Raw genomic sequence first — 24,604 nt, 5'->3', positions numbered from 1 at the left:
CAGCACTCCCTCTCATATATAATCTTTTTTCCCCTTTCTTTTTGAGGTTGAAACTCGGAGACAATCATAGAGCCAGCCAGCCCACCGTAGACGGACATGAGTTTCCAGCTGATGAAAAGAATAAACGCTGCGGAGTTCTGTGCCATAATTCGGAATCGAATAACATACGATAAATAGTTGTCGAGATCGAGAGATCTACCGACGTAATTATAAGTTAATTGAGTCCGGTATACTGGTGTATTTGAAAATGTACATATTATATTATATGCATGGTAGTTAATTGTTCCTGTATTCAATTAAACAGAGCATCGTTTTCGGTAGTCCCACATCACACGTAAGCAAATGAGGAGACTGGTAAGGAGAAGTTAAAGTCCACGGAACTTGGTGGGCCATTGTAGTACTTGCCATGATAGGAAATAATGCTCTTCAACATCCTTCCTCTTCAAAGTGGTCCAACGACCTCAAAAGATTGCAAGTTACATATATGGTTATATATATATATAATACACACACATATATGTATACGTGTATATATATATATTTATTTATTTATTTATTTACAAAAGAAAACGAAGGACACTACCATGTCTGGTTTTTATCTCCCTTTTGCAGTACCTCCTCCATGCATAACCTTTCTTGACCTGCTCTTCGAAATGCTTAATGGCGTAGGGCCCTTGATTGCCTCCCACACCCTCTCATCCTCATGTAAAAAGACAAATAAATAATAATAATAATAATAATAAACAGAAAAAAAATCAAAATTTAAAAACATTATAATTAACTAGAAAAAAACTAAAACACCGGCCTCGATGCCCATAAATCACATTCGTATATCTCTGATATGCTAGAAAATCTTAAATGATCATGCCTCAAGATTTATAAGTTGAGCAATAAAAGTGTGTTTGTCTCCAATCAGATTGAACGGAATTATTACTTTGGACTTACTCGGTAAGGTTAAATTTTCTGAATTGACAAATAAAATGGTCTGTCCATCGGGAGTAATAAAATTTTTTGGACAGTATTTAATGCAATTGGAGAACTGTTTTTGTCACCACTCACAAAAATGGGGTCCTTTGGATGATGATGGCTTTTCTTGTTCTGCCAATTTTCATCATCAATAGCACAACCCCACTCTTTTCGCATATCTTGGAGATTTCTAAGATTTGCCTATTTAAAGACCCTTTGATTGGAACTCCCAACTAACTAAATACCCGTTGATTGCGTCTCGGTTATTCTTCAAACCCCCCCCCCCCATTCTTTATGGAATTTTACCTCTACCCTAAATTTTGATAAATGAGGAATATGTTATATTTTTCATTTTTTGCATAAGTTTCACAGGCAATTCACGGGACGGGGTTGCTCCGTCAAGCTGTGTGCTTCATCAAGCTCTGTTCGTGGTGGATGGATGGATACCTTTCCATCTTGTTGGGCTACATAACCCATTAGAGCAAAGATAAATTATTTATCTACCATTGATACTTATTAAAAAAAAAAAAAGAATATTACACTTCGCAAATGAACATGAATGATGGGCAACATGGGCCCATTTGTGATAAGCAAGCCTTTGGCCCAATAATCCGGACTAATTTTGTGGCCCAATGGGTTTGTGAAGTAACATTCATTTAGTCTGAGTAATTCGAGCGAAGCCCAGCCTTGTTTGAATCCGTAGTAGTATCTTTTTTTCCTTTTCTCTCTTTTTTTTCCCCACTTTTTTTACCACGAATCGTAGTTTTATAGATACTAGTAAAACTTCCCGGGCTTCACGGTGGAAAATAATTTATTTTTATCATATTATTATATCAACTTCTCAATAATGACAAAAAAAGTCAGCCAAAGACGTAAAAATGTAAATTAATATGTCACTCCACAATTAAATCGACGATAGTTAACAAAATTACAAATAAATTAATGTAATCTAAAAAATATCGTGTTATTTAGAAAATGATCCTTGAGTTATTGTTTTAAATATCTTAATTTAAAAATTGGTCAAAAAATACTAATTTAGATACAATTATATATATTTAAAAATTTATTAGATTAGATTCCTTAATATTTTTTTCGGTGGACTCCTTAGTACTTTTTTAACATGGTTGAATCTCTCGAAAATTAAAATAACTAAATTTATTGTTCAATATGAAATTTTCCTTATTGAAATTTTAAAAAGTGTTATTATTTAAAAAGGTAACTTATTAAAAATTTTAATAAATTTAAACAAATAGATTTAAAGTAGAAATCTATTACCATTTTGGAATATTAAATTATTAAAACCCTACCACCTAATCTTGATTCTTTTAATTTAATATATATAGAAGATTTCTTTTCACAAATACATTAAATTAATATATTTCTTTCATCTTATGAATGACAAGCGGAGGCTTGAGAAAACTCATTTGTTATTCTCCTTTAGCCTAATATATAGATATAGATAGCTGCCTACGTTAGGTTAAATGTGTCACTTATTATCTACCGGGAAAAATAAAATGGGTCACTTATTAGATTAAATACATCATTTATCGCCTACCAAAAAAAAATATGTGTATTTATGTCACTTATTAGTTCTATCGGTACTATTATAAGCAGGATGGAGGTGTACAGATTTGAAAATACCTTGCCCAAAAAAAAAGATTTGAAAATAAAATCTATGAGATTTTTTTTTCCTAGAGGTTGGTTGTTACAGAAATGCTTATCGTATATTCAATCTATTGGTATACTCTAGGATTGATATTAATTACCAATTGCTACGCATCATTTGAGACCTTTCCTTTTTCTTTTTTCTTTTAACGATGAGTATGATGAATAATTACATGTGAAATAACACGAGAGATTCTTGTATATGAATGATTATTTAATTACTTATATTGACAAAGATATTTATTATAGCATCGACAATGAGTCTTAAATACTTTTTAAGCCGTTATGAAATTCGTAAATATTTATTTCTAAATTTATTTGAATAAAATTTATACTTTTCTCGTATTACTTTCTCCAAATGGTTAATTTCTTTATTTTTGGAAATTTTGTTTATATGGTTTTAGATCAATTTGTGCTTCCAATTTTCTTTTTTCTTTTTTTTGTTTTCCCTTCCTACAACTTAAGTCTGTCTGATGAGGAACAATACCAGATCATAGCCTGACCGCATTATTGGCTTGCTCTTTGGACTCTGACATTGCTTCTACACGACAGCGGTTGCTCCGTCCTTGTTGTTATGATTACTAAAATTCAAATTGTTGTACCAAAACATTGCGCAGAATCCTAAAAAAACGAACGGCAGGTTCTTCAGAAAATTTATTTATTTATTTTTATGACGGTTTTAATTGGAGATCTACAGTCATGTTTGGTAACTAGTAGTTTTTATCGTTGGAACAGAACTTTGAGGCCGTAATAGGTGTGAATAATGTTGCTGGTGCCCAAGTTAAAAGTTGTATAAATATAAAGAAATGAGTACGAAACGACAGTTATTTTATATAAATGTATATTAATGTTGCTCGTGCCCAAGTTAAAAGTCGTCAAATAAAAAGAAATGAGTACAAAACGACAGTTATTTTATATAAATGTATATTATAGTATTTTTTTTAAACACAACCTCTATATATTCTATTCTCTTTTTCGGAGTAATACATCTATCGCCAACTGATCTCTTTTGAGAATTATTCTCTTTTATGAGTGGAATATAATTCGTATTTTTTTTTGTTCCTTAAGCAATGGCCTACATCACCAAACTTTCAAGATGTAGTCGTTAAAATTTCAACAATAAAAACATGATTATTCATGACATGCATGCTCTAACTGATCATCAATAATAATGCCAATAGTACTTAATAATAATTGCAACTAAACTATAGTAGGTACAAATGTCCTATCCATCATTCATAGAATTGGGGATGTTAACATTCTCATTTCCTTTGTTCTATTTTTTTTTTTTGTCGATCCAAACAACTATATGTATGCATACTTACAAACACAAGTAAATGTATAAACGGTACATATCTATGCAATCTATCCCCCTCCCAAAAAAAAAAAGACAAAAAAAGAGCTAAAGTAAATAATAATGCACCAACAACTCCCCTTTTAACTGGAGGATTCCTTTTGTCCCCATGGGGTCACTTACCTTTAAGCTCTCCTTCCCTCTTGTCTTCTTTTTCTTAGCTTTTCCTATCTGTCAAAAAACTCACATCCCATGTGCATCCCCTAAGTGTTAATTGTTGAGCTGAAAAGCTTGAGTATTTTCATTGATACTCAAACGTGTACATATACTGTTGATTACATCAAAAGAGAAAAGAAATTCTAATTATCTATTGCCTAATTTGTATGTAACTAATAAGGCTAGTTAATATACAAGGATAATAAATCTCCGCTAATCTTGGCAAGATATATTCTGCAATACTCCCCCTCAAGTTGGAGCATGAGGATCCCGAATGCCCAACTTGCCCAAGAGAAAGCGAAATCGATCTCGTCCTAAAGCCTTCGTAAAAATATCTGCAAGTTGCAACTTCGTAGGAACATGCGAAGTCTTAATGATATGAGACCGAATGTGTTCACAAACAAAGTGACAATCTATCTCTATATGCTTCGTTCGTTCGTGAAACACTGGATTTGCTGCAATATGTAAAGCAGCCTGGTTGTCACAAAATAGTCGAGTAGGCTCACTATATTTGATTCCAAGAGAATTGAGCAAACTTCAAAGCCATAAAATTTCACTGACCGCCCCTGCCATGGCTCGATACTCCGCTTCAGCTGAAGAACGAGCCACCGTGGATTGTTTCTTCGTTTTCCAGGAGATAGGACAGCCTCCTAATGTAACGAAATACCCTGTAATTGAACGACGAGTCATGGGACAACTAGCCCAGTCCGAGTCACAATAAACTTCAAGCTCCAATGATTTGGCCGAAGAAAAATTCCTTGACCTGGAGACTGTTTTAAGTAACGAAGTACCCGCATTGCAGCATCCCAATGCTCCTGACGAGGAGCTTGCATAAACTGAGATAGAATATGCACAGGATAACTAAGCTCCGGCCGTTGTTGTAATTGTTAGATAAATCAGGCGACCAACCAACCGCCTATATCTCCCAGGGTCATCAAAAGAAACTCCCGATCCTGCTGACAATCCATGATGTTGCTCCATTGGAAATAAGGATGGTCGAGCACCAAGCATCCCACACTCTGTGAGAATATCGAGCGCATATTTTCTTTGATTAAGAAAAAGACCAGATTCCATTCTGCTCACTTCAATTCCAAGAAAATACCGTACTGGTCCCAAATCCTTAATGCGAAAACAACGATCAAGGTATCGCTTGAAGCAGATGCATTGCTCATGGCTATTGCCAACAACTAGAATATCATCCACATATACCAATGCCGCAAGAAAAATATCTCCACGATTAAAAACAAATAATGAATGATCTGCTCCAGACTGTCGGAATCCATAATGTCTCATAGATTCAGCAAGTTTGGCATACCAATTTCGTGAAGCTTGCCTCAGCCCATAAAGTGATTTATGAAGTCGACACACCAATCCTTGTCCCCGGGAAGAATATCCAGGAGGTAAACGCATATAAACTTCCTCATCAAGATCTCCATGCAGAAATGCATTATTCACGTCCATTTGATGTATCTCCCATCCCTTCGCTACAGCCACTGCCAACAGACATCGTACAGTGACCAATTTTGCCACGGGTGCGAATGTCTCATTGAAGTCCACTCCTTCGACCTGAGTGAATCCTTTTGCAACAAGTCGAGCTTTATACCTCTCTATGCTCCCATCAGCTCGACGCTTGATCTTATATACCCATCTACAATCAATTGGGCGCTTCCCCGGTGGCAATCGCTCAATAGTCCATGTATTATTGGCCTCAAGTGCTCTGATCTCCTCGGCCATAGCTTCCTTCCACCATGGATTAATTGCCGCATCTTGATAAGACACAGGTTCCACCTCCGAATCCAAGGCACTTACATATGCAAGATATCGATTAGAAGCACCAGAATATGATAAATATTGTTTAATCGAATGAACCATACCTGAGGATTTCGATGAAGTAGGTGAACTGGGGGGTGTGTGTAAAGCAGTGTGGATATGAACTTCAAAATCCTTCAAATATCTGGGCGTGGACTTAATTCGACCGGAACGCCGCAACAGACGGTCTGCAGTCTCTACTTCTGGTCTTTCAATTTCTTCCATCTGTAGTTCTTCAGAAACTTCTTGTTGATTAACCATCGGGCTTGAAGAATGTTGATGTCCATTTTCTGCTTCCCTTTCATCCGAGTTCTCAAATCTCGACTCCCCCTGACTCCTCATTTGACCGACATGCTTCTCATTGTCAGTGAAGAAATGAACCCGTGTACTATCTTCCTTCCCAGCATCGTTCATTTTTAAGAATGGGAATTCCCTCTCACAGAACCGAACATCTCGAGTCACAAATATCTCGTTCTTTTCAAGATCATAAACTCGCCACCCCCTTTTTCCATACGGATATCCAACAAACACACATCGACGAGAACGAGGTTTGAACTTATCCCTGTCTCTCGGTTTATCATGTGCATAACATAAGCTCCCAAATACCTTCAAGTTAGAATAATTCGGTGATCTCTTAAACAAGACCTCATATGGACTCTTACCTCCCAAAAGTGATGTGGGAGTCACATTAATTAAATGTGCTGCCGTAGTAACACATTCCCCCCAGAATTCAGTTGGAAGTCCAGCCTGAAAAAGTAACGATCGTGCAACATTCAAGATATGCCTATGTTTCCGCTCGACACGCCCATTTTGTTGAGGTGTGTCTGTGCAAGATGTTTGGTGAATAATCCCCTGCAGCAGAGAAGTAATTCTGCAACTCTCGCGAAACAAACTCCTTTCCATTATCACTTCGCACTATTTTCACAGTGCGATTAAATTGATTCTTCACCAACTTGCAAAAATTTATAAGATGTCGCTGCGTCTCTGATTTCTCCCGCAATAAATATAACCACACTGCACGACTGTAATCATCCACAATCGTCAAAAAATACCGAGCACCGGACATAGATGCCACTCTATAGGGTCCCCACAAATCACAATGAATCAGTTGAAATGGAAAAACAGCTTTATTCATACTTAGGTCAAAACTTGACCGAGTCTGTTTTGCACGAAGGCAAATATCACATTCCTTATTCATAGCTGCATTCAATTCTAAAGTAATACCATTAAACTTGATTCGCCGTGATGGATGTCCAAGACGCATATGCCACAAATCACCCGTCTCTTCACTGATGACCCGATTAGCCTGCTCTAGAATTGCCACACGCCGAAGATAATACACACTCCCTTGGAGCTCACCCACTCCAATCGTCCTCCTCGTGGTGCGGTCCTGTATCAAGCAAAAATCAGTGTAGAATATTACACAACAATCCAAATCTTTTGATAACTGAGATGCGGAAATGAGACTGCAATTAAATTCTGGGACCAATAAAACATCTGATAAGACAAGAGTGCCTATATGTATTCGTCCAGTTCTGCAAGCAGTAGAGACACCCCCATTTGGTATATGAATTCTTGGCCTCTCAGTAAGTAGTTGCGACTCAGCAAATAAGTTGGCATCTCCTGTCATGTGCCTAGAAGCCCCGCTATCAATTATCCAATCATGTCCAAAATTTACTGAAATAAAATTTTTACCAGAGGCTGGGTACATGTTGTCATCATCTGGACCCAAAAAAATTGAGAAGCCTTTGAAAGGCTGTGTCTGAAAGTTGGGATAATCTGTTCAGCCCGCTTTTCGGCTGCCCAGAAGGCGCATGATGGGCCTGAAGCCTGCCCATTTCATTTGGGCCTAAACTGGATTGCCCAATCTGCGCCTGATGGGCTTGTAGCCCACCAAATTGGCCCATCTCACCGAATTGGCCCGACCCCGGGTTAAAGGACCCAATATGCGCCTGATGGGCTTTTAGCCCACCGAATTGGCCTGAGCCCAAGCCCGTCCGCTGTTGCCCTGCCATCGTCTCCCCAATCCTCTTCCCTGCAAACCCTAATTTTCCCTTTTCCTTCTTCGAATCCCAGGTACCCGGGAAGCCATGGAGCAACCAACAGGAGTTCTTGAGATGCCCGGGACGACCACAGTGATAGCAAGTCTTGCTCGTTCCTCCTCTACCTCCTATCTGTCCTCCGTAGTTAGAGCTGCCGCCACCGCCTTGCATCTCCGCCTTGTTCCCGGTAAGTTTACTCAGAAATACCGCGGCATCCGGTGCAGAATTCTCATGAGACAAAGCCACCATTTTTTGTCTTTCTTCATGCAAAATTAGGGCATGTACCTTGTTCAGAGAGTGGGCCGGTTCGTGGCTGAGGATATTCGACCTCACCACGGCATATTCCGACCCTAATCCCATCAAGAATTGATGAATTTTCTCTCGTTCTCTCTGAGCCGCATACGTTTTGGCCGCCGAACAGGTGCACGCCGGAATTTGGAGGTAATTATCTAATTCATCCCAAAGCCCCTTTAGCCGAGAGTAATATTTCGGAATCGTCATGCCGTCCTGCTTCAATTTTCCAATTTCTGCCTTTAATTGATAAATCCTTGTCTCATTCCCTTGCGAATATCTTTCTCTGAGATCTTCCCACAGGTCCCGAGCCACCGTCGCACAGGCCACGCTGGATTGGAGCTCCGAGTCCAGCGTATTAAAGATCCAGGATATCACTAAGGCGTTGCAGATTTCCCATTTTGGTTGATTTGGGTCTCCTTCCGGTGGCCTTTCTACCGTTCCATCAATCATCCCGACCTTGTTCTTAGCAGTTAGTGCAGTCAACATGGCCCTCGACCACGTCAGGTAATTCGATCCATTCAATTTGCAATTAATCAGACTAACTCCAGTGTAGTCTGATGGATTAACAGTGAGAGCATAAAGCCAATCTACTTCCACGTTCCTTGCACCCTTTCCTGAGGTTTCAACCTCCTTCTCCATATCCGCCTTCACTCACGATCAACCAGCAAACACTAAACTCGAGAAGGTAACACTCTCCCAGAAATCTCTCGAACCTGATATCGCTCTGATACCATGTTAATTGTTGAGCTGAAAAGCTTGAGTATTTTCATTGATACTCAAACGTGTACATATACTGTTGATTACATCAAAAGAGGAAAGAAATTCTAATTATCTATTGCCTAATTTGTATGTAACTAATAAGGCTAGTTAATATACAAGGATAATAAATCTCCGCTAATCTTGGCAAGATATATTCTGCAATACTAAGTGATCAGCAAACAATCAAAGAGATCTTATAACCCGGGGGGGGGGGGGGGGATATATCATCATATCATACGAAATGAATTACTCAAAGTACGATGAGTGGTGTAGCGTAAGTGTAATTCTCTTTGTGATGTCATATGTGCTCGAACAACAACCTCTTTTACCTTTTTTTATAGGATAATATTGCTACTCGTTGAATGAGTAAAAGTGGGGATAATGTTATCGAAAGGAAGAAGCGAATATTTCTATTCCAATCTCCTTTTTTAGCTTCACCGAGAAAGCACGTCTTTTCTCTCTTTACATTTGCAAAAGCAATGGCCCATTCCCTATTCTTTTCATCCTCCGGCGCCCTTTCCTTTGTTTACTTGCAATCATATATATGACCAAGGCACGACTCCTAATCCTGTATGTTGACCATCAAATTCATTTCATATGATTAGAATTAATTTGGATTCCAAAAAAAGGGAGAAAAGACAACTCTGTTATTTGTCAATGTGATCGATTGCTTCGGTTGGTGTGGTACTGTTGTTATCGTATGAAAACAAAAGAAAAATCTCATTTTCTTTTACGAGATTCAAGGGCTTATTACCTTGTCTTGGGATGTGAAGTAGATAAGCACATTAAGTTCCGTGATTATTGAACAAAAAAATCTCTTGATTTTGGATAAGATCGAGACATTAGATGGAACTCATTTTCTCAGAAAGGATTTTTTTTTTTTGTTATATGTCGGATTTAACTGATTTTTCTTTTCTCCCGTTTGGAAAATGTAGTCATTTTATTGGACATTTACTGCTTACCGACCCATTGTTATTAATGTGCAGACAAGAAATCAGTTTCGAGTAATGGCAATGTATCCCCGTCAGTGACCAGATAGAGCCATCATTGTCATTGCCACGCCCGTAATTAGGTCCTAGGTAAGTAAGATCGTAATGGACCAGCAAATCACGTAAGAATTTTCCATGTAAAAATATTATTAGGCAATGTAAAAATAAATAAATTATATTCTATTCCAGTTATATGTATATATAAATATTTTTCAGATATCATCTGCACATATACACACACAAAAAAAAAACATATCAAATAATTAACATGCAAAAAGCACCTGATCAATTATACACAATGATACTATTTTGGCCTTGGTTACTGAATTGAGTTTATGTTAACAAATGCAAAGGTACTCACGGATGCTGAGTAAGGCAGTAATTTAATTTGATTATCTTTATTTATCCCAGAAAACGGTTATGATGAAATGCCTTCAGTTCAAGTTTTATGAATGTAAAAAAATCACGATTAAGATATGTTTATTTGTAATGAGTCGATTCGACTCGAATTTGAATTAGTCGAGATTTATTAGACCATCGAATATCATGTTGTGCACATCGAAAAAAATCATAGGTATATGTCATCCTGTAACCAGCTGCACGTGCTTCACTGAAACAACAACAATATGAGTATGACTATATATAAAGCTATAAACTAAGGCATTATTTATTGTCTTTATAAATAAAATTTTAATTAATTATTCATAAAGTCACCTGTACAGGCACCTAAGATTCTTTGATTGGGTCAACTAGCTATAGCTGGACTTAAACAATTACTCAAACTCGTCCCCGGACCACCGTCGCCAAGATACCTTCATTAATTAATTAATTAATTTCCGAATAACTTTATTAGGAGAAAAAAAAAGACACCTTTTCAACATTAATTAAAAATCCTTTTCTATGTATAACAGATCCTTTTTATATATAACATAACATATGCCTAACATATATTAAGGACTTTGACGATCCTCCTGTCATTAAATATAGTGCACACGGCATTGGTGGCAGACTTAACTGCCCGTCTGTGGGCATGGAGATTAATAAGGTGAATGGAGAATAGTCGGTTGAAACTCACAAATCCATGATAAATAAATAAATAATTATGTAGTTGAAATTGAAATTATATTTATTAGTTATTACTTTTTAAATCAATGACTCATCTTAATAGTAATTATTACCCTTCATGCGATAGAAAAATAATATATAAGCAGTGGTAAATTCTTCTTCAAATTTAGTATAATAAATTTCCGAATTTTGTCGGTCCTTGAAGTTGAATAGCTACTACTGTCCTTTTTTCTTGTCGCACGTATTTATTAAAGTAGCAATTAACAATTAATCACTATAAAAGTACGATAAATTATGATATGCGGTTAGCGTATATGCATAGTCCTTCAGGGAGAAACTTCCCCAACATATATATTTTATTGCCCAAGTATGCGAAAGTATCGTTTAATTGATGTTGATTGTCTCGGATTAAGCAATTACGTACCGGACAATTGACATTAGACCGATATGGGTTTGTTTTCTCGATACTTACCAAAAGGACAAATAAGAAATGAGCTATTCTTATTGCTATTTCGTATATTATATATCACGACAGGTGTATGTATATATATATATATATATATGTAATAGAAAGATATGAAAGGAATGAAGAAAATTATTTGTCTGGACGAATCGTGCCAAGCCGGGACTGGTGCACTCCTCTCACTCGCACTACCTATGGTATGGCCACTCATTGTTCTATTTAGTTTAGGAGTGTCGTGCCAGTTGAATAAGTACTTTTTTAAAAAAAATATCGAGTTTTAAATAAAATTAGTGTTTGGTGAATTAATTAATTAAGGAGTATGATTTGTTAATTTTTTCATTCGAAACGTGAGTTGCTTTAGCATATTAGTAAATACTTATAAAAATTGTCTTTATTTATTCTCTATTTGAAGAATTAATTTATGTTTCAAAAGTAATTCTTATATTTCAAATACTTTTAACTTATTCTAAAATCAGAATTCATTTTTAATAATCAAATTATAGTTCTTTTATATCAGCCACAACACTCCCAAACCAACCATTAATCTTTTAACTATTACTTCTACTTATGATGTAAATTTATCAAAAACACTCACCCGTGAAGAGCAACGAGGGAGAATGAGAAGAAAAAATTGACGGACATCATGAAAGTAAAGGAAGTTATATATATCTTTATTTTTTGATTCGAACTAGTGAATAGTTATTGGAAATTGATTTATAAAATTTGTTAATCATCCCTTATCTAAAGATTAATGACCTAAAAAATCATGAACTTTGATCCTTTTTTCAATATTGGCACAAACTTTATTTTTGACAAAAAAATACGAACTTTGATTTTCTTTTCAAGATAGGCATATATGTCATTTTCCATCAATTTTGCTGACGTGATGAAAAATAGTGACTACGTGGCAAACGGTACCATGTCATATTAGCAAAATTAATAAAAAATTTAAATAAAAATAAAAAAGGAAGAAATGCTTTGATTGGAAAAAGAGTGAGGGTCGCAGGTAGCCACCTTAATCTTGATTAGGGTCGTTGATGACCTCGGAGGGCATCGGCAACCCCAGTCAGGGGGTGGTGACCGAGATTAGAGTCCTACCCGCCAAAATCAAGAGAATCCCCAAGGGTGGTGGTTGAGATCGAGACCTACACTCGCCAAAATAGGGAGAACCCCAATTTGAGGATTTTACTGATTCACTCGTCCACCACTCCCCTAATTAGGTTTGTCGGCGCTCTCTAGGATCACCAGATACTCCAAGCGGGGGGCGGTGGCTCACCATTTCTCTGATTAACGTCTTTCTCACTTTTTCTTCCTTTAATTTTTTTAAATTTGTGCTGAAGTGGCATGACATTATTGACCGCGTAGACACTGTTTTCCGTCAAGTCAGCAAAATGGATGAAAAATGGCACAAATGTCTAACGTGACAAGAAAATCAAAGTTCGTACTTTTTTTTGGCCAAAAAACAAAGTTTGTGCCAAAATTAAAAATGGATCAAAGTTTGTTCTTTTTTGGCTCATTAACCCTTTATCTAATGGCTTATAATTTTCAAACAACGTAGAATATGGGCAACTTTAGAGAATTAAAGTGAGTCGAAGGGGCCTTTGGGCAATTACAAAGAGTAAAGACTGCGATCAGAACTTCGGTGTAGGGACCACATGCAAAAGTGTCCGGACCAGCTAGCTGACTCTCACAGAGTCACGCGACCCCCGTGACTGCGGGATCTGTACTCGCTTGCCCCCTACCCCCCCTTTATTTCACAAAAATTAAATACAACCCCCAAATTTATTTACTTTTTTTTTATAAGCCCCACTCGGTCAGCCTCAAGCCCCGCCCAACCCACCGCTTGAAGCTTAACTCAGCTCACGCTCACCTCTGCAAATCATCTTTCTCTCTCTCTCTCCCTCTCCGGCGGTACGTATAAACTTTTTCTTCACATAATTCCACTGTTTTTTCTTTTCTGTTAATCACCAAAAAAAAAAAGTCCTTTCTCTTTCTCTTTCCTACTCTCTCTCTCTCTCTCTCTCTCTCTCTTACTCTGAAAAGTGGGGAAAGGACTGAAAGTGCCATTTGCCTTTGCCTTTGATGGAGGGCATCGCTTCCAAGGCAAACAAATTATATGGAGAAGAAGAGTAAACCCCTCGAGCTACAGCTAAAGAGCTAGAGAGAGAAAGCTATAGAGACAGACAGACAGACAGGGAGAACGAGCTCCCCTTGCTTTTCACTGACTTGCCAATTATCTCCCTATTCTAATCAATGGCGATGTGATGATGATGATTATAATGATGATGATGTTCTTCTTCTCCTACTAGACTTAGATCTGTCGTCCGCAAGCTCCGGAGAGATCTCCGCTTCCTCTTCCTCCCCTTAAAGCCCCACTCCTGCTTCTCCTCCTTCTTCTTCGAGTAGACCGCAGCGCAATGCTCCTCTGATTTTGACTCCAGGTACCAGTCTCCCCTCCCCTGTCCATTTTCTCAGCTCCATTTGTCCGTAAATGGTAGCGGATTTTGCTGGAGATTGTGAATTCGCTTTGCTTGTCGTCGACTCCTCTCCTCGGCATTGATTCTTCCTTCTGTCTCACGGCTGTATCATTTTTGTTCCTCCGAATTTGCTGGAGGAACCGATTGGAATTGGATAAGGCAGCAGTGGTCTGAGCTGTACTTGCAGCAGTGGAATTGGAATTGACTTGTGAATATTCGATTCGGTTCGGTTTGTGCATACTGTAACAGAGGTTCTTAACAGGTTCTCCGGGGCGCTGTACGTTCTGTTCGCTTTGGGGACTGATTGGAAGGGACAATGGCTTCCAAACAGAGGTCGTCCAAGTCCAAGAGATCAGGTCTTGGTGGTTCGGGAGCAGTCAATTCTCCTTCTTCTTCCACGACTTCGTCTTCCAAACAGTATGTAGAAACGTCTGTCGATGGTCAGAGCTCGCCGGCGTCTTCTTCAGCTCGGAGTAAGCCTCAGTTTTTTTATTCGGAGAGCTTGTCCGTGGATGCTGACAGATCAAAGGAGAATGTCACGGTGACTGTTCGGTTTCGGCCACTCAGGTGCATTCGGGCTTCTTGCAGTCTTTAGTTTCTGATTGATTTAGCTTTTTTCATCGGAAATTGCTTATGTGACCCTTCCTGGCTTTGTGTGATAGCCCGAGGGAAATTCGTCAAGGGGAGGAAATTGCTTGGTATGCTGATGGAGAAACAATTGTGCGCAATGAGCACAATCCTTCCATAGCCTATGCATATGGTGAGATTCTAAAAGTACTCCCACTGTCTCCGACATTGTTAATGCTTGCAAATATGATTTCAATGCCGTTGGTTTGATCGTCTTATCGCCTGGATATGCAATAATTAATTAATTTACACTAGAAAGTACTATCAACAAATTAACGACTGCGAACCGACTTCACGTTGAGTTTGTCTATCATCCTAAGGGGAGATATTCTCTTATAGGTGTTATATAGATGAATGCCTGATAGTTTGCTTATCTTCTCATTCGCGCCTCTAGACAGGGTTTTTGGCCCAACAACCACAACTCGGCATGTCTATGATGTGGCAGCCCAGCATGTTATTAGTGGTGCTATGGAAGGAATCAATGGTATGTTGTAAAAATCCCTTTTCTTGAACAATTCATGCTCATCACTCCTTATAGTTTCATGAAATGAGGGTATGTACGAATAGCATCTATTGAGACGACAGTCAGGTGAAATTCGTGTTTAGAAATGGTGAACATGAGGAATCGAGGTGCATCTAGTAGCAAAGGGAGCACTGGGAATTAAACAAGCGTCCACGAAGTTTAACAATAGAAATGGCAGTAAGAACCTTCTGAAAGGTGAAAAGCGCGTTTTGATGAGTAGCATTGTGTAATCTACTAAGGCATAAAAACAATTTGCAATGCTGTGAATTCTCACAAGTTTGATTGAATGTCTTTGCTGGCAGCCAAACCGATAATATATATGTCCTATAATTTTTCTTTTACAGGAACTATATTCGCATATGGTGTGACGAGCAGTGGAAAGACTCACACTATGCATGTGAGATCATTTATTCTTTTTTTTACTTATGACACATTGTAAAGTGTAACTTTGCCCCATTCAATATTGTTAAGCAGTAATTTTATGCTTTGCATGCTTGTATTCTTAATAATCAAAATGAGTAAATCCTGCTAGTAATCTCTAGTGGGCTCTGGAATAAATTAATTGTCCTGTAAATTTCTTGCACTTTATAATCTTTAATTGAGTTGAGAAATTCTGGAATCGTCAAATGATGTGCCGACATTAATGGTAAACAATAACATTGTCACTAAAAGCTTCTATTCGTGAGGCGTTCCAACTTAACATTGCTGCTGAAAAGTTTAGAAACATGTATTTAATGCTCTAAGCTATGCCACTGGGACATATTAATCGCAGAGAGTGGAGGTAGTAGTATTCCATGCACACGTGAGGGAACAATGTAGTGACTTCTGGCTATCTTCCTTGTATGTTATGCAGAAAGTATTGGATGTTTTCCAAACTTCATGAGCATGTTAAATATTTCAATTGGCTTCCTGCATGATGTTATGGTCAGATTTGTAGTATCTCATGGCATAACAACTCTCCAACCTCTTATATATGATCATAAACTTACTATTCCTTCTCTTACTCTCTCTCGCTCTCTTTTATTTATTTATTTTTTATGTAAAGTCTATGTGACTTCTTATTTAAGTATCTGTAGAGATAAGTTGTGTTATAAATAGGAAACATCATTTGTCTTCTCTATATTTGGTCCTCTTCTTTTCTAGGCACCCTCTGGAATCCATGTTTTCTGTAAAATAATTTTGATAATGTATTATAGTGTTATGTTATTGACAAGTTGAGCCATCCGTTATATAATGTGTGCACTGGGCTTATTGCAGGGTGATCAAAGGTCCCCTGGTATTATACCATTGGCTGTGAAAGATGCTTTCAGTATCATTCAGGAGGTACCTTTTCTAGAAGTCATTAACTGTGGAATGCTGGTCCTCTTATACCTTTGATAAAAATCATTATCTATTGTTTTTGTTTTGTAGACTCCAAATAGAGAATTTCTTCTTCGTGTTTCATACTTGGAGATATATAATGAGGTGAGCTTCTTTTGATTTCTCTGGGAATTACCTGATAATTCTTATGATAAATTGTTTTCCTGTTTTGGTTGCTTCTGTCCTCCTTATACCAACAGTTCTAGCCCTATCTTGTATTTAGTGACTATCAAGTAACTGCAATTGAGTTATTCTATTACCTCCGAATTCGGCACAACGGAATCTCTGCGGGGCATGGTTCTAAATATTATTAAAAACAAGGGCATTCTGTCCAGCAGAGAGATACGGCATATTCCGAATGGGAGGAAAAATCATTTCTGAACTGCAATTATGAGGTGTTCTCAATTGTAGGTTGTCAATGATTTACTAAATCCAGCCGGACAAAATCTAAGAATCAGAGAAGATGCTCAGGTACTGCATATTTGTACTATATATCTTTGCTAAAATTGCAAGATTTAGTTATGTATGTTGTGCTTCATAAGGACTAAAAGTAGAATGCGGAAATACTTTGAACAGAGGTCACCTTAGCAAAGAAACAAGGTAGTTTAATAATAGATAGAGTGGGAACAGGATTTCCTCCTGTTGGTATGAAAATCTGATAATGTTATGCAGTTGAGACAAAATGCTTGACTTTGCCAATATGACTATTGCAGGGAACTTTCGTGGAAGGAGTAAAGGAGGAAGTTGTATTGTCCCCTGCTCATGCCCTTTCCTTGATAGCTGCTGGAGAAGGTAAATGCATGGATTTACATTTATCCTAAAGTCAAAAAGGAAGTTTGGAGCTTAACTTGTACTTATATTGATGAGTGGTAGTTATGTCATGCTTATTGCTTAGAGAAATTTTTGAAAAATTTTCTATTGATTTTATGGGAATAGACATATTAAGAGATTCTGCTTGTTGTCATAGGAGTGCAGTTTTAGTTGTTATCTTATTCAATATATGGTTTCAGCCGCTTATTACTTTCCTTCTTTCTGAAATTAAATGAATGATCTGTTTACATTCCTTAAAAATGGTTTTACTAATTGGAAACAGAGCATCGGCATGTTGGCTCCACGAACTTCAATTTACTAAGCAGCAGGAGCCATACAATATTTACCCTTGTAAGTTTCTTCTATACTGTGAGGCATTGATATTACGCCAAGTCTTTTCTGCATGTGTATAAACTTTCTGGTAGTAATCTTTTGTTCTGCTCAAAAATCACTGCAGAACTAATTTATAATTAATATTGTAAAGCTCATAATTTCTGCTTCCTAAAAATTATGTCCAGACTCCTGCCCATGAGAAGATTTAGGTCCACTTTTCTCACTGATCAGAATAAATTTATGTACCCTTATTCAATATGCAGCCACATTAGTGGAGTCTATAATACTATGTACGTTATAGCTTATCCCAGGACAAATAGTATGCTCAAGCTTGCGGCACTTCAACTATATGATAATAGAAATGTGATGGTTCTTTTTCTACCTGTAATAACAGACAATAGAGAGTAGTCCCTGTGGAGAACACTGCGAAGGGGAAGCTGTGACTTTGTCTCAACTGGTAATTTCTAAAGTCTTACTGTTGGCAGTATTTACTTTGAAGGCTTTGTTTGTGAGGGAGGGAATGGGAGGAGGAGGGTAATGGGAAACTTTTATAGAAATATATAGATTCCAAATTTCCTTCCTTCTCCCTCCATTTCCCTCCCTCAAGCACACCTGAAATAATTTGCCTCTCGAGTATTCTAATTCACTATAATGCTATTTAGAGCATTTTGTTATTGCTGATTCTCTTGGTCATGTTAATTTTGCAGTTCATAACTTCTATATGTTTTACTTATACATGCAGAACCTCATCGATCTGGCAGGTTCTGAGAGCTCAAAGGTTGAAACTTCTGGTGTAAGGAGGAAGGAAGGATCATACATTAATAAAAGCCTGCTAACTCTTGGAACTGTGAGGCCTTAAACTCACTATCTATCAGAACTGAGAACTCTGATGCCTTTTCTTCCTTTTCTCTTTCTCTTTCTTTCTTTGTGTGTTTTTTTTTTTTGAACATCTAACTGAGTGTGGATTGTCCAATTTGACAAAAGGTTCTGATATTGCTTTTTATTGTGAACCACATTTATGTGAAACAGGATGCTCACTGTTGTATCTGTTCTGAACCAGATGGACTTGTCACTTGCTGTCTTGATATGAAAGCAATGCTTTTCTTTTCTTTACCTTGATGAAGGCTTCACTTTTTGGTTTTGATAGAACAAGAGATAATAAATCCTTTCTACTGTAGTTTGCAATCTACATATCTGGTATTTATTTGTAAAAAGGAGAGAGGACACGGTGTGATAGAGAAAGAAAAGGAGATGTTCCTGTGAACGTAAAACTATATGCAGTTCAGTTCAGCTTAACCACAAGTAATTTCCAATTTGAATCAATCTGTTTTGGAAAATAAAACTAACATCAATTGGATATAGCAATTATCTGAGCTAAAGGTTAAAATGTAAGCATGCACTAGTGTCAGTCACTCTGTTTTCTATTGCCATTTTATTTTGTTTTTTTGAGGCCACACAGCTTCCATTAATCTCTGTTAATATATGGTTATTGCATATAGTAGGTTATTAATTGTGATAGACTTCTTATTGTCATAGGTTATATCCAAGTTAACTGATGGTAGAGCAACTCATATACCTTATAGAGACTCCAAATTGACGAGGCTTCTTCAATCCTCTCTAAGCGGTCATGGGCGTGTATCAGTAAGACTGACATTACATATAGCAACCGTGCCAACTTTTCAGTGGGTGTTTGTAGGAACTCATGTTGATTTATGTTCTCCTGAAACACCAGCTTATTTGCACTCTCACTCCTTCCTCGAGCAATTCCGAAGAGACGCATAATACATTGAAGTTTGCACATCGTGCGAAACACATTGAAATTCAAGCAGCACAAAACAAGGTATGCTTGTGTTGGTTGATAGTGACTGCATTTCACAACCCTTATATTTATTATCATTTATGCAGATTATTGATGAGAAGTCACTGATCAAAAAGTATCAATATGAAATACGCCGCTTAAAAGAAGAGCTAGAACAGCTAAAACGGGGTATTGTCCCAATTCCTCAACTCAAAGATGGTGCAGAAGATGACCTTGTGGTCCTGAAACAAAAGGTACAGTTCTGATGAAATGATTGAGGATTTCCTTGTGCTTGCTATATATAATGTATATTCTGTTCACATGAATGAAATATAAATCACGTCAAAGGTCAATGTAAGGACTGATAACCATATAGCTCAACAGCATGAAAGCGTATATAACTCTATCTGAACTTCTTCTATCCTAAACAAGATTCTCTAGACTATCTCTGAAATTGCTGGCGTTTGATCTCATCAATCATCACATGCAGCCCTCTAACAGCTGTTCTTTCTACTTCTCTATTACATGCATCATTTATTATCAAATCATGCTATAGCTATGAAGTCAATAAAACGCCTATTCATCTTCATGCAAGTGCAGATACTACTTATAGTGATTGATAATGGAGAGTAAAAGTAAAGATTACTGAGTGCATTACAATTTTTTTCTTTTCTGCTGACAGTTTTATTTGTTAATTTGATCATAAAGCTAGAGGATGGTCAAGTTAAGCTGCAATCCAGATTAGAGCAAGAGGAGGAAGCTAAAGCTGCTCTATTGGGCAGAATACAGAGGCTAACAAAACTGATATTAGTATCCACAAAAGATTCCCAGTCATCAAGATTTCCTCAGCGACCAGTTCCCAGGAGAAGACACTCTTTTGGGGAAGAAGAGGTGTAGTTGAAGTTTTCACAGTCTTATTATATATGTTTGTGTTGTTTCCAAGTTCTGCTGTTTTAGATCTCAACAAATTTCATGTAGACTTTTTCTTGTTTGCATTGTGCAGCTTGCATATCTTCCTTACAAAAGGCGGGACCTGATGTTAGATGATGAAAATGTCGACATTTATGTTTCTGTAGAGGGCAATGTTGAAACAACAGATGATGTACATAAGGAGGAAAAGAAGAGCAAGAAACATGGCTTGCTAAACTGGTTAAAGCCACGAGTATGTCTTTCTGAATCTCTTACTTCATTAAGTCATACCAAGTAAAATTAGATGATCAGATTTGTGAAGCTAGTGGTTATTTCCAAAGAATCTAGTGGTTATTTCCAAAGAAAAATATCTATTGGGACGTGACTTTTCTTTTTAATGTGGAATTTATATTATCTAAAAAATGCTAACCTTGTTAAACAAAAGGTGCTTATTAAATATTGTTAATCAGAGGTTTAACTAAACCAATGATTTAATGCATTTTCTGCTTTCAAAAGAGCTTTTCTTTATTGCTGTAATTTCACAGATTTCTTTGGTGTAGCTTGAACTTTTTTTTCTTTTTTAATTTCTGTCACTATCTCACCATAAACACCTCTAAAGTCCAATTAAATTCCAGAGAAATTATTAGTTGCAGTTTGGCACTTATTAATTTAGTATACAACCTACTGAATGTCTGGCGTTTTCTTGTAATCGGCAGAGACGTGATAGTAGCACGGGGACGTTGGTAAGCACTAGCGACAAGTCTAGTGGAGTGAAATCCATTAGCACACCTTCAACCCCTCAAGGAGAGAATGGCAACTTTCAGACAGAGTCAAGACATTCCCATTCTCTGGTGGCAGAAAGTTCTCCATCAGCCGACCTTTTTTCAGAGATGAGAGAGGATAGAGACATGCGTGATGATAACTTTCTGGGGCATGAAACACCTCTGGTAAGCTGTTTTCATGTTTCCATGGAGCCTGATCTCTCTACTCGAGATAGTGTCAGTGGTTTTTTTCCTGGTAAATTATGAATAATGGAGGAAAACGATAAGACCTGTCATTCTTGACAGTCTTCTCTTGAAAATGTTGAATCTTAAATGTTGCTCTCCACTGAATTCGCCCTCTTCCCCTCATTTTTTACTGGGAAGTAGTTCACATGGATTGCTTATGCTTCGTTCTTTTGGGATCCCAGAGTAGTTTAAAATCAATGGATCAGATCGAGCTTTTGAGGGAGCAGCAGAAGATTCTGGCAGGAGAAGTGGCATTTCATACAAGTGCTTTGAAGCGGTTGAGCGAGGAGGCTGCAAGAAATCCCCAGAAAGAGCTGATTCAAGTAATTTTCTGAATTAACTTGTTGCAGGCAAAGGAATATCGTTAAGAAGCATTTTGGCTGTGGTACAATAACACTCAAGTAAACTATGATTTTCCATCTTCACTGGAAATCTTTTGGTGAAAATCACATCTCTTTTCTTAGGCCTCTATTTAACTTCATTGAATAAGGGAATCTGTCCCTGATGTGTATCCGCCTGTCCTCCGTCCTCCTGGAAGTTTTGATACCATAAGATGTCTTCCTTCTCCCCTTTCATCAATGTGGAATATGTACCGTCTCATTTACAACATCCTAGTGCACACTGTGCCAAACATGTCTTTATTCTCCCTTCTCAGATTAGGCTTGAAAATTTATGTCCCGTGGGATGTTTGTTATGTTTATAACCAAGAGGCAGGATCTTATAGAGATTGATTGTGTTGAAGGTGGAGATGAGGAAGCTGAATGAGGAAATCAAGGGGAAAAATGAACAAATAGCTTCATTGGAAAAGCAAGTTGCTGATTCTATTATGGCTTCGCAAAAAAAGCCAGATCATGAAGTATCTCAAGTAAGTTTTACTTTCACCGCAAATGTCATTGCCTGTCTTTGAGATTGGATCTGCGAGATTGTAATGCTTCTCTACATATCCTTCTTGGATGCAGTCTGTTACTGACTTGATGGCACAACTGAATGAGAAGTCCTTTGAACTCGAGGTGATGATTCATAACCTTCTTATAGATCATACAGAATTTTTGATAAATCTCCTTATACTATCAATCATGTAGCTCATAGGAAATCAACAAGTTTTGATCGAAAACAAGTTGATAACCTTATTTCGTGGCCTCTATATGTTCTGCTTCAAAGTGTGTGATATTTCATGAGTTAATATGTTATGTTTTGTTTTGGATAAATTATTAAGCCATGAGACTTAATATATATCGACGTGATCTGACATGCTTCTTGCAATAGGTTAAAGCGGCAGACAATCGTATAATCCAAGAACAGCTCAACCAGAAGGTACTGCTTCCTTCATGAACCAAATAAATATGAATCCCTTCCCAGATTCATGTTCAAATTTGTTTCTAATTCTACCATTAAGTTCCGACGTGAGTTTTTCTGGTAATTTTCATCGCTATTTTTCAGATCCATCAATGTGAAGAATTGCAAGCAATGGTAGCATCCTTGAAGCAACAGCTCTCTGACGCACTGGAACTCGAAAGCTTCAACCCCACGGGAAGTTCTTCGCAACGAATCAGTGGAGCCAAAAGCTTTCTTGTGGAGCTCAACCTCAACAGAGGAAATGCAGAGTCGAGTGACACAAGTGAAGTCTCACTTTTACAGGCAAAGGTTTGTCCTCTTGGCCTCCTATCTTTCTGTACTAATACCCGGGACAGAGGGATGCACTTATATCGAATAAAATAATTAAAAAAAGTATCAAAATATCAAATGCAAGACTCTGATTTATTAAGCTCTATTATATGATATGATTATTTTGCCATTGAAATCTCACCCTACAGGAAACTCTTATAGAAGAACTGAAACAGAAAGCGACTGAATTGACCGAGACAAACAAACAACTCGAAGTTAGAAACCAGAAACTTGCAGAGGACAGCTCTTACGCAAAAGGGCTAGCCTCAGCAGCAGCAGTGGAGCTGAAGGCCCTTTCGGAAGAAGTAGCCAAGCTCATGACCCACAACGAAAAGCTGACTTCCGAGTTGACTGCCCTCAAGAGCTCCCAGTCTCATTCCCACTCCCACTCCCACTCCCACTCCCACTCCCACTCCCCCTCCTCTCGTAGAGCCACCAGCACTCTTAGGAACGGGCGAAGATCGGACAGCCATCTGATGAAGAGGCAAGACCAAGGGGTGGTCCCAACATCTGCCGATATGAAGAGGGAGCTTGCAGTGATTCGCGAGAGAGAACTGGCATACGAGGCTGCCCTCCTCGAGAAGGACCAGAGGGAGGCCGAGCTGCAGACGAAGGTGGAGGAGTCAAAACAGAGGGAGGCTTACCTCGAGAATGAACTGGCCAACATGTGGGTTCTTGTGGCGAAGCTGAAGAAATCCAATGCTGTCGAGAACGATGGTCCCGATTCAACGAAAGAGAGTCAATGACTCGAAGGTTTTTGGGGGGTGAATGAGTCTAGGCGATTGGTTTTGAATAGGTTGTACAAATCCGTGTCGGGGGTTGCGAGTGCTGGGCTATTGTACATACCGGATTGATGGTTTTCCTTCTCCTTCTTCTCTTCTTCTTCGGTCGCTATTGTATTAAAGCATTTCTCTCTGCTAATCGTTGTAAAGGCATGGATATACCATTTATGCTAACTTCTGACTTCGAGCACTTTTCATCAATGGATTACATCTTGAACTTAATCCGTGTCGCATTCCTATCACCTCTCTGACCGGCATCAAAGTTTGCCGGTTTGAAAGTCTTACTAGGACTCTCTTATCTCATTTCTGTGTTTGTTAGTTCGTTTCCTTTTTCAATATTTCCTTTTATCGGGGCTTAGGCCCCCGAGTCTGCCTAGTACTTACCCGAGAAAGGAGGTAGAAAAGATGGTACTAAATTAAAGGTGACATAATTCTGCTTTAACTTTTCATCCATTGTGTGTCGGGAAAAAAAAACTTTATAAATCCATTATCCATCCATACAAGCCAAAGGTAAGTCGGGTTTTACCAACAATGATTGGTTTAAGGGGTTGGATTTTGAGTTATATGAATGAAAAAAAATCATTAATTGAAAAAATTTTACTTCTTGATGAGTCGATCTTACTCAAATTGAATTAGTATGAACTCATTAAGTTTTCGAATATCAATATACACGTAAAAAATGAAAAATAAATAAGTCGGGGTCAATAATCTAACAAAAACAAAGAAGATTGAGGTTCTACAGATTGCGTGGA

At 37.8% G+C, this 24,604-nt stretch overlaps 1 protein-coding gene across 1 annotated transcript; it reads left to right on the top strand.

Annotated features, from left to right (window-relative positions):
- Positions 1 to 13,556: 13,556 nt before the first annotated feature.
- Positions 13,557 to 24,074, top strand: LOC116208001 (kinesin-like protein KIN-7K, chloroplastic). The gene is made up of 24 exons (XM_031541166.1): positions 13,557 to 14,003; positions 14,302 to 14,606; positions 14,702 to 14,799; positions 15,061 to 15,150; positions 15,534 to 15,586; positions 16,447 to 16,512; positions 16,600 to 16,653; positions 16,960 to 17,019; positions 17,262 to 17,340; positions 17,642 to 17,709; positions 18,086 to 18,148; positions 18,434 to 18,538; positions 19,228 to 19,332; positions 19,424 to 19,531; positions 19,597 to 19,743; positions 20,198 to 20,380; positions 20,493 to 20,651; positions 21,115 to 21,345; positions 21,588 to 21,728; positions 22,148 to 22,270; positions 22,365 to 22,415; positions 22,672 to 22,719; positions 22,846 to 23,049; positions 23,220 to 24,074. Exons 2-24 carry the CDS (start codon positions 14,356 to 14,358, stop codon positions 23,814 to 23,816), a joined length of 3,084 nt encoding a protein of 1,027 aa, XP_031397026.1. The 5' UTR covers positions 13,557 to 14,003; positions 14,302 to 14,355; the 3' UTR covers positions 23,817 to 24,074.
- The last annotated feature ends 530 nt before the right edge of the window (positions 24,075 to 24,604 follow it).

Source organism: Punica granatum, chromosome 5, assembly GCF_007655135.1.
Source record: "Punica granatum isolate Tunisia-2019 chromosome 5, ASM765513v2, whole genome shotgun sequence".
Taxonomy (NCBI): Eukaryota; Viridiplantae; Streptophyta; class Magnoliopsida; order Myrtales; family Lythraceae; genus Punica; species Punica granatum.
Note: the sequence above shows the minus strand (reverse complement) of the source record. Positions and strands in the feature narration are given on the sequence as shown.

Excerpts from the sequence above, each read along its gene's own strand:
- LOC116208001 (XM_031541166.1), top strand. The coding sequence starts at position 14,356 with ATGGCTTCCAAACAGAGGTCGTCCAAGTCCAAGAGATCAGGTCTTGGT. Across the intron at positions 15,587-16,446 it reads GAAAGACTCACACTATGCAT|GGTGATCAAAGGTCCCCTGG; the intron begins GTGAGATCATTT and ends GGCTTATTGCAG. Across the intron at positions 16,513-16,599 it reads CTTTCAGTATCATTCAGGAG|ACTCCAAATAGAGAATTTCT; the intron begins GTACCTTTTCTA and ends TTTGTTTTGTAG.